This window comes from Gadus morhua, chromosome 8, assembly GCF_902167405.1.
Source record: "Gadus morhua chromosome 8, gadMor3.0, whole genome shotgun sequence".
NCBI lineage: Eukaryota > Metazoa > Chordata > Actinopteri > Gadiformes > Gadidae > Gadus > Gadus morhua.
In genome coordinates, this window is record NC_044055.1 from 6157346 (window position 1) to 6167956 (window position 10611).

The 10611-nt window shown below is 44.4% G+C and overlaps 2 protein-coding genes across 2 annotated transcripts; one reads left to right on the top strand and one right to left on the bottom strand.

The window, feature by feature from the left end:
- Nucleotides 1–518: 518 nt before the first annotated feature.
- Nucleotides 519–9139, top strand: LOC115548420 (alanine aminotransferase 2). The gene is made up of 11 exons (XM_030363057.1): nucleotides 519–662; nucleotides 820–909; nucleotides 1022–1127; nucleotides 1248–1381; nucleotides 5837–6080; nucleotides 7371–7450; nucleotides 7593–7729; nucleotides 7846–8017; nucleotides 8178–8333; nucleotides 8531–8643; nucleotides 8883–9139. The coding sequence occupies exons 1-11, from the start codon at nucleotides 558–560 to the stop codon at nucleotides 8971–8973; spliced, it is 1428 nt and encodes a 475-aa protein (XP_030218917.1). The 5' UTR covers nucleotides 519–557; the 3' UTR covers nucleotides 8974–9139.
- On the bottom strand, nucleotides 9088–10336 carry LOC115548457 (ATP-dependent RNA helicase DHX30-like). Its single transcript, XM_030363107.1, has 2 exons — nucleotides 10109–10336; nucleotides 9088–9821 (listed from the first exon to the last, which is right to left on the bottom strand). The coding sequence occupies exons 1-2, from the start codon at nucleotides 10266–10268 to the stop codon at nucleotides 9523–9525; spliced, it is 459 nt and encodes a 152-aa protein (XP_030218967.1). The 5' UTR covers nucleotides 10269–10336; the 3' UTR covers nucleotides 9088–9522.
- Between the last annotated feature and the right edge of the window lie 275 nt (nucleotides 10337–10611).

The window sequence follows — 10611 nt, forward strand, 5'->3', positions numbered from 1 at the left end:
CTGCCGGGGCAGAACAGAACAGCTTTGTCTTAAGTGGCGAATGTTTCTTTTACTTATGAATTCAATTTGTTATATATCCATACATAGATATAGAGATATAGAGATGCATAAAGAAAAATAGGCCCAAGTGTCAATACTGGTTGCAATTCACAAATAACAGCAGTGCCTTCCGACTGATTTAAATGTTATGATTTGGATACAAAGGCATGACGCCAATTAAAACACAAAAGAAAACCAAACACTCAAGACATTTACTGATTTAATAGTGAAAAAAACCAAGATCCTCTCAAATACGATCCAACCAAATCCTTCCAACCAAGACCATTAGTTCTTAGGCAAATATATAACATATATTAAAGACTGTTACACTACCCCCTCCCCCCCATGGAAATACTTTAAAAGACACCTTTCCTCCTTGCATTTCAATGTGACACAACCAAAAACATAAATAAAAAGGAGTTCAATTATTAAGCCCTTGCACAAGAACCTCCCACTGTATTAAAGGACTGCTCACACATTGTTAGAACCTGTTTGGTCTAAACCCTCCTCATGCAAAGATGTCTCAACATAGACTGGTTAATCCATTGGTAAGAAACATCAGGGCCCTTAAGCGCGTTGCACTTGTGAGACAATCTGTTCGAATTGAAGAAGAGATCAAACAGGTAAAATAACTAATCTTCCTATGTCAAAATGTTCATGGCAATTAAAAAAGTCACTTTAGAAGTATTTCCTTGTAAAACATTGAATTGTCCATGACCTTGTTCAACTGGAAAGCATATCCCATTGGACATTAATTTGATACTTATGCACCTCATTTAGGGGATGAAAAAGCCATACAATGAAGTAATTGATGTTTCTCGGGACAATCCACATGCAACAGGCATGAAACCCATGTCATTTGTTCGACAGGTAACTGTCCCATGTCGACCTTGATACTTTCTTGGTGTGATCCTTTATCAGTAGATACATGGATTAATCTCTTGAATCAACAAATTCCTTCTTAACTTTATTTTACGGACAGGTTATTGCATCATGCATTTACCCTGAGCTTATCGACAGTGACAAAATGCCCTTGGATGTCAGAAAGAGAGCCAAGACCCTGCTTGAATGCATTGGTGGCAGCGTTGGTGAGAAATCTTTAGATATTGTGTACACCATGAAAAGTCATTGTTGGAAAATGCTTGATGATGTCTTGAGGACACACCTGTTGTACCAGTGTGTAAACATAAACCAACATGTTCTCCCAGGTTGTTACAGTGACACGATAGGCATCCCTATCATGCGTGATAGTGTCTCTGATTTCCTAACCCGTCGAGATGAAGGAGTCCCTTCTGCCTCTGGAAAAATCTTCATCACCCATGGATCCGATCATGGCTTTGGGGTATGCAATTTGGGATGTAAGATCTATTCAAGATACATTCAGATATCTGAACCAGCATTTGCCTGTCTTACCCAGATAAACATCCAGATCAAGATCATTCTGCATCCAGAAGAGGGTTCGCTGGGTTAGCATTTGCTTTCTGTGAGCCACTTCAATTGACTTGCAGAGTTATAGTAGCCTATCTCACGTTTATGTAAGGGGTATACAGTTAAAAAATATTTTAAAAGAGTTCCAATGTTTTCTGAATAGTCACTTATTAAAAACGAGTAACCAGACATCAAGCTTAGTAACTAGAGGAAAGAAATTACTCACCTATGGCAAATCCCACTTCTTGATGCAGTATGAGGAATTTCAAATTGAACAACTCGTCTGCCTCTGGGTAAGACAGAACGCTGGATAAGACAAGCTATCAACCGATATCTCAGCCTATTCCTTTAAATGGATACTTCACCGATTCAGAACCAGTGTTCTATCATTATAAAATCGCTATTATAATATAAAATAACGTTTTTTCTTCTCTTAGTCTAACCCAGTCTTTCCTTGGCCCAGCTGTCCTCCTTACATTTCTCCTGTCCTGACGTCAAATTAAGCTTTGGACGTCATGTCCGTAGAATTTTGCTTGCCTGCTAGAAGGGCCGAGGACTACAAACCACTGGTTCCGCAAATTTTTAAGCCAACCAATAAGAAATGAGGGGAACGCGTAGGAAATGTAAACACAATATCCGCCATGATTCTCCACCACTTAGCTACAATTTACATTTACATTTAGGGCCTTTAGCAGACGCTTTTATCCAAAGCGACTTACAATAGGTACATTTGTCATAAGAAGTGCAACAATATATCGCTGTCGGTACAGTAAGGATGTTCATAGAACCAATTGCAAGTACAACAATCGCTAGGCTAACCAATTCCTGTGTTACAGCAATGATAGCATCTACTGCAGTTGCTACACAGTTAAGTACTATAATACACTACAACACAATACAATACAATGTACAATGGTGGCCAGAAGGGGGAGGGTGGCTATGCAGAGTCGAGGTGGACTCTGAACAGCTGAGTCTTGACTCTTTTTCTGAAGATGATGAGCGACCCTGCGGTCCTGAGAACGGCAGGGAGCTCATTCCACCACTGAGGTCCCAAAACCGAGAATAGTTGTGACTTTGCTGATCGACCTTTGCTAGCTCTTAGCGATGGCGATACCAGACGTCCAGCTGAGTTAGTTTAGCGGAGGGATCGAGTGGGGGTGTGTGGCTTTACCAATGCTTGGAGGTAGGCAGAGGCAGTCAACTGCCTTGTTTGCCAGTACCATCATCTTAAATTTGATGCGAGCTACTACAGGGAGCCAGTGGAGGTCCCGGAAGAGGGGGGTCACATGGGAGAACTTCGGTAGGTTGAACACGAGGCGCGCTGCCGCATTCTGGAATGCGCTGCAAAGGTTTAATCGCAGAGACAGGAAGTCCAGCCAGGAGTGAGTTGCAGTAGTCAAGGCGGGAGATGACCAGTGATTGGACTAGAAGCTGAGCTGCTTCCCTTGGGAGGAAGGGCCGGATTCTGCGGAAGTTGTAAAGTGCAAATCTGCAGGATCGGGCCACCGCGGTGATGTTTGCGGTGCAGCATAACTGATTGTCCAATACCACACCAAGGTTTCTGGCAGTTGGAGAAGAAGATACAGTGATGTTCTCAACGGTGACCAGTAAATCCATGTGTGGGCAATCTTTTCCTGGGATTAGGAGGAGCTCCGTTTTGTTGAGGTTAAGCCTCAGGTGATGGGCAGTCCAGGTGCTGACGTCCGCCAGACATTCCGATATGCGTGTTGCAATCAGGGCTTTATCAGATGAGGGGAACGAGAGAAATAGCTGAGTGTCGTCAGTATAGCAGTGAGGGGAGTGGGGGAGAGGATTTCAGGGGGAGAGAAAAATCAACAAAGTGATGGTCAGACACGGGGAGCGGGGTAACGGAGAGAGCAGAGGTGCCGCAGGACCTAGTGAATATTAGGTCAAGCTGGTTCCCGGCCCTGTGTGTGGGAAGAGAAGGGGATAGTGTTAAGTCAAAGGTGGCAAAAAAGTTGGTTAGTTTTTTTTTTTTTTTTTGGCGTGGTATTTTATATTGCTGTGCAAAAAAAGCACATCATCCACTGTGAACGATTTTAGTTTACTCTTCTTTTCCTGAATAACATCTCCAGCACCGGAGACGCAATCGCAAAACCCGCGACCGACCCGCGCTGTTCAGGCGTCCGACCCGACCAGCACCCGTGTCAGACAAAGTACCTACGTTAATGCAGGACTCTGGCTGAGATAACCCCCACTACGCGTCTTTACTTGTTGTGGAAGTACCAGAGACGTCTGAGAACCCGGAGCAGTTTTTAATTCATAATATCATCCGGAGGCGCACACAGCTTTTTGCTGCGATATTATATATAGTATTATATTATATAGATACTACGGCTGTAACGATACACAAACTCACGATTCGGTTTGTATCACGATTTTTGACCCACGGTTCGATACATCCCACGGTTTTTATTTTATTTAAAAAGCATTTTATTTAAACAACACTTATATACCAATTAACTTAATGTAACATTTAATAACAAATAATTTGGAACACTGAACAGATTTGAACAGAAAGAATACTATTAAAGTATATCTAAATTAATAAAGAAATAATCAAAGACTGCAGTTGGAGGATGTTTTTTGCTGGTAGGCAAAAACCCTCAACTGTTTGGTTGGTTTAGTCAAATATCCTTATAAGCGCTTCTTATTAGGCTATGTAACTTAAATAATGACATAATCAGGCCGTATAGAATGCAACATGTTTAATAGCCTAACTTTCAATAGATGGGGAAAAACATGAACGTCTAACATGAACGTCGCAATAACGAGGCTTAGTGCTACGAGTAGCATATGTGTGTGCGCGAGAATGGCAGTGGTCGTATGCGCTTGTGAGTGACGTCAGCGAGTGAGTGGACGAGCGAGGAGAGCGAGCGGTAGCGGATCACAGGATCACACAGGCAATTTTTTTCGCGCTTGGCCCACTCTGGATAAATGTCGTTCATATCGCATATGAGGACTTCAACGGCTGTGGAGAAATGCAACCCTCCGTAGCCACGGAGAGCTGTCATCACAGAGAGGGGATCTCGTCGCATACTTACGGCATCGATAGGAGGGGGCGCTGTCAGCAGACTATTATTCAGACAAATTATTAGCAAATTTCAATCAGACAATTTGACCGGAGAGTTAGAAAGGGCATATCGCGCTTCTGCCTTCCCACACCGCGAGACAGGTTCGTGGCTTTGAGTGTCGCGATTTCGGTTTCGATACGCGTATCGTTACAGCCCTAATAGATACCTATATATTATATAATATTATATTATTTAGATACAGAGCTCTGGGAGTCCGCAAACGGCAACAATCACTTCTCCTCCATGCGTTCACGGTGGACTGCAGGGAGTGAACGCTGATTGGCTGTTATGTTACGTCCCTCAGGGAGTGAACGCTGATTGGCATTGTGGGAGTTGTCGTCTTCATCTGCAAGCGCAAAAAAGTCACCGTCTGCCTTTTCTCGGTCAAGGAGGCACAAAGTTGGAAATTGATGTTACTATTCGACTAAATACATGTCCCACTTTCAATACAGATTCATGTCTCCACCGGTGAAGTATCCCTTTAAGAACTATTATTTGTAGGTCATTTTTTCGAAAGGTCATCGCCACCTAGCCTGGGTATACCCAGGCTGCCTTGCACGTGATTTCATTTTGCGCTGCTAGGGCAGCCTTGATTTGGATCCGATTTTCGTCTGAGATAGGGAACCAATCACAGAACGGGGAGGGACCGCAAGACGATGACGACGTCTATGCGACACACCCATCGTCTTCTTCTTCATCAAATTTCTGTCGCCCTACATACGTCATCTGCTATAATTGATACGATTGGCTATGAGCTACGTACAGACTCATATTAGACATTCGTAGCGCCCAATAAACGGCTCCTGGCAATCGTAAACTACGCCTCAAATACGAGAAAATGAATGTGTGTTTCCCAGACCTTTTCTCAATGTAGATTGAGATGAGGTCTGCATTAGCCATGGCTAATCGCCACCCGTCGGCTATGAAGTATGAGATTATCAGTTTTGAGACGACTGCAGTTGCCTCTGTAAGAGTTATTTATTAAGACCGTTTCTCGCTAATTTCTGACCGGATCCATCTCTGATTGGTTGATGGAACCGATCTTGCCTGTCCTTCCCACCAGTTTCAAATGGCAGAGAAACTTTGGGGGGGAGGGTTAATGAGAGGGAGGGGACATTTTTTGGTTTAGTTGCAAAATCTTGCAAAGTTTAGCTCTTTTAAGAACTCCCGAATTGTACCAGGAGCTTTAGATGGAGAGTGATGATCCAGCTCGACTTGTTTCCTGATCAAACTCTCTCCCTTTCTGCCCCATGTCCTGCCCCCTACTCCTATAGCTGCTTCTAACAATGTTGGTGCGCGGCGACCGCTCACCCCTCGTAGGGGTGCTGACTCCGGTGCCATCACAAGATTTTGGCAATGCCACCCTGGTTGCGTCGGGAGCCACCGCGGTGCCGTATTATCTAGACGGCCAACAGGGCTGGCGGCTGCACACAGAGGAGCTACAGAGAGCTCTGCGGTCGGCGAGGGAAGTGTGTGATCCCATCGCACTATACGTCATCAATCCTGGAGATCCCACAGGTGAGATTCGTCAACGTTTGAACTTTTAAAGATCCAAAATTTAACCAGTTGCAAAGTCTGAAATCTCATCTCATCTTCATCCGCTTATCCGGGGTCGGGTCGCGGGGGGAGCAGCTCAAGCAGGGGGCCCCATACTTTCCTTTCCCGGGCCACATTGACCAGCTCTGACGGGGGGATCCCGAGGCGTTCACAGGCCAGTGTTGAGATATAATCTCTCCACCTAGTCCTGGGTCTTCCCCGAGGTCTCCTCCCCACTGGACGTGCCCAGTGGGCATCCTTACCAGATGCCCGATATACCTCAGTCTGAAATAGTGCATGGAATTTGAAGGGTAGCACACAATTCTAAGCTTATGACTATGCTTGTATGATCAGTTTGGGGTGGAATGGAGTCTAGGTGTACAATTATGGAAGTAGTTACATCCTAACATTTGTAGAGAATAATAGAAAATGGTCGAATAATAAAGCCTAAGAATTACAATAGTTAAGCACTCACCTAAAAAAAATTAAACAATGTCCTCCTCGCTAGCGGTTACGTTACCCATGAGCTGTCATTGTGAAGTAAACCGAATCATGCCCCATAAGCTAGTTAGCTAGCTAATTAATTGAATTTTTCTCCCTCACAGCAGGTGGTACTTGTCACAAATTAGCGGTAACAAAGCCCACCCATTTAGACCGAAAATAAGATTGGTCAAATTTGCTGTCATTTGAAATTATCTCATACTCGACCCTCCGTGGAGTTATAGCGGGACTGTCACACCAAATTGTACCGGGGGCAAAAATGGTACCACCTACGTTATCCGCGTGGAAACATTACGTCATCGATCGACGCGATTGTCCGTTGCCAGGCAGGTTTCAAAAAACATATGCGCTCATCAAGACGAAATAACATAATACAGATAACACTTATTTTTACTTTATATTTGTATTGTATTGAATTTAGCTAGTAAACTGAGTGTTTAAAGTGTATCGTATTTTATATTTGTATTGTATTTAATTGTTTAATCGAATTTAGCTAGTAAACTGAGTGTTTAAAGTGTATCGTAGTTTATATTTACATTGTATTTAACTGTTTAATCGAATTTAGCAAGTAAACTGAGAGATTAAAGTGTATGTAGTCTAGCTAGCTTGTGTTAATTTAATTTAGATAATAGACGTCATCGTTCGACGCTATCGTCCGTTGCCAGGCAACGTTCGACGCATCATCAGTTGCATGGGCCCTATTTAGTGTTTTTAGCCAGATATCCCAAAAGTAGGCCTATCCCAAAGGACTGTAGGGCTTTGTCTCCGCAGGCCACGTTCAGAGCAGAGAATCAATGGAGGAGATCATCCGCTTCGTATATGAGGAGAAGCTTTTGCTATTTGCTAATGAGGTTAGTGTTTTCATTATAAAGTCAATTTGGATTACCTAAACAGCCTCAAATGGCTTCAAACGTAGCATTGCGCAACGCCCCGCATCAGAAATGACTTTTCAGTTTTCACTTGTTTTTCCATTTCAAATATCTTGCTGCCAAGGACCACCAAGATATTTTGATTGGTGAGGGGTGCATGTTCATATCATACAAGAAGGTTCTGGCCGAGATGGGATCTCCTTTTTCTGATGCGGTGGAGCTGGCGTCAATCCACTCAGCATCCAAAGGCTTCATGGGAGAGTGAGTCCAAGTTGGTATTTAGCTTTCAGGATATACCTCACTAAAGCAAAACTAATTTTTTTTATCTTTGTTCTGCTCTTGAGACCACATTTTGAATGTGTTGCTTGTTTCCTTAGGGGGGGTCTGCACGGTGGATACTTAGAGCTGGTCAACTTCGACCCTTCAGTTCAGATAGAGTTTGACCGGCTGATCTCCCTACTGGTCCTACCTATCATCGGTCAGTTGGCCCTTGAAGTGATGTTGAACCCTCTACAACCAGGGGAGCCTTCATACGAGCATTATCAAGAGGTTATATGAATCTAATTAAAAAAATGACTCTGGGAATGTTTCAAACTGAACGTTAGGTTTCTCTAAAAGAGCTGTAATATCTCTCATCATTGCAATTTTATTGGGACAGCCGTATAGCAGACCCGGCTATTATTATTCATGTGGTATCTTCTGTGTATAGGAGATACAGCACATCCGGGAAACACTGGTCCATAACGTGACCAGAGCCTTTGAGGTTCTCGACAGCTTGCCAGGAATCAGCTGTGAACCAATAAATGGAGGGGCCTCCATGTTCCCCAGATTACATCTTCCACACACTGCCATTCACCAAGCAAAGGTCAGAGAGCACCGCTTATGACCCCAATCCCATTTCTACCCCTTACCCCTTCAAAACAAGGGCCAAGGGGAAGGGGTACGGGGTAGAAATGGGATTGGGCCGAACAGTTGTACGGATCCTGGCTAACGATGGCATTAAATCTTTGTGTCTGCCGGTTTGGAAGGTTACGCATTACCCATGTCCTTGTTATATTTCAGGAGGAGGAACAGCTTCCGGATTTCTTCTATTGCTCCAGGCTGCTGGAGCAGACGGGTTTGTGCGTATGTCCCGGTTCTGACCTTGGACTACCAGAGGGAACCTACCACATCCGGTACAAAGCCCTGAAAAAATAGTTTCCTATGAAGCATTAGGCTCCTCCAACACTAAACACAAATGTTTTTATTATTTTGTTGTTGCTGTTCATTACAAGTCCATATCTCCAATCAGAAAATCGTCCTGTTTCAGAATGCCTTAACTTCCTTAAATTGCCATATAATTAAATGTTACCTATAGCTTCCATATGAGTGCATTTCAGGTAGACCTAAGTAAAACCTCCTTATTTTCCCACAGACTCTGCATCATGACCTCTGTGGATACAATGGAGGAAGTACTGAGACGTCTGGGCAAGTTTCACAAACAGTTTATGAAGGATTTCTCTTGAACAGAGAATAGTGAGCGTGGAAAAGCCAAAATGGGGAGTTTTTTTTATATTAATGCAACAGTCGCCTTTTGAGTATTTTGCATCTTGAGATTTTGTACAAAATAACAATGAGTGTTACACGTAATTCTGATGTTTTAATTTTCGACTCAATAAATTATTAGACAGATTCATGACTTCTCGTTCACACGGTGAAACGCAACATATGCTTTACGAAGCAAAATAATGATCGCCCATTGACAAATCGATTCCAAACATGATGCGACGCACCACTACGAATCTGACCTCATTGATACATGGTCATATTTACAAAAAGGAATAGAGCAGTACACACTGACTGGATTTGTATGCACCACCAACAAATCTCCACATACAGCACACTACAGTAACAAATGAATTAAGCAATGAACATTGTCACACTTTGTTAAAGAACAACCATTCTCTGTACAATGCTGCCTCTCTCACACGCACACACACACACCCTTACCACACACACACACACACACACACACTTCATTCAAACTTTAATAACATAGCCAAGCCGCGTTAGAATCAGTCGACCTCGCTGTCACTGTCCCCGTCGCTGCTGCCTCCGCCCTCCCCGCCGTGCTCGCCCCTGAACGGGTGCGTCTCGGCGTCGTGGTTCAGCAGCTGCACCAGCAGGTCGATGAGCTGGGCGTCCTGTGCCACGGAGGCGCCGGCCCGGGGGCCGTCGGGCCGGCTGAGGTTGCGGTGCAGCATGGTCTGCAGGCTCGTGCGCAGCTCCCACAGCAGCTCCCAGGTGTCCACGGGCAGCTCACAGCGCACCAGGGAGCGGCCGGGGAACGACACCTCCACACGCTGCCCTCGCACTGGGGAAGGGGGACACGCAAAAAGAAAAAGATTCAAATCATTTTGGAGGTTAAAATTGCACAAATTAATTCACCGTTCTGGTTCCAGGTGTTGTTTTTGAGAAGCTGCTTCCTGTATTTACGAATTATATATTGTTATCATTTAGTGTTCAATTAATAATGGTTGAATGTAGTACAGAGTCTGTACGTCTATCGCACAAACAAGCCCCCCCCCCGACCCGGCCTGACGACAAACCCCACCACCTTATCGAACGCATTTTGTGCGGGAAACCCTGAACGGCGCTCACCGGTCTCGACGATGTCCCCGTCGGTGAGCAGCAGGAGGGCGAGCGGGTGCACGGTAGACGAGTCCCGGATGAACACGCTGTCGCTGGACTTGACCGCGCTGAAGAACGTCAGCCAGCGGCTTGGGAGCTGGTTCTTCCCCCTACAGCCGACCAATGACATTTGATTAATAAATCACTTTGAAATACATCAAATGCACTCGCCACACACACACACACACACACACACACACACACACACACACACACACACACACACACACACACACACACACACACACACACACACACACACACACACACACACACACACACACACAAACGACTAACACTGCCTTTATCAGAACAGCTATTCTATCTTTGATTTAACACACACACACACACACACACACACACACACACACACACACACACACACACACACACACACACACACACACACACACACACACACTGGATTGGGAGAGCCTTATAGCATTGTATCTATGAGTGTAACTGATTTATAT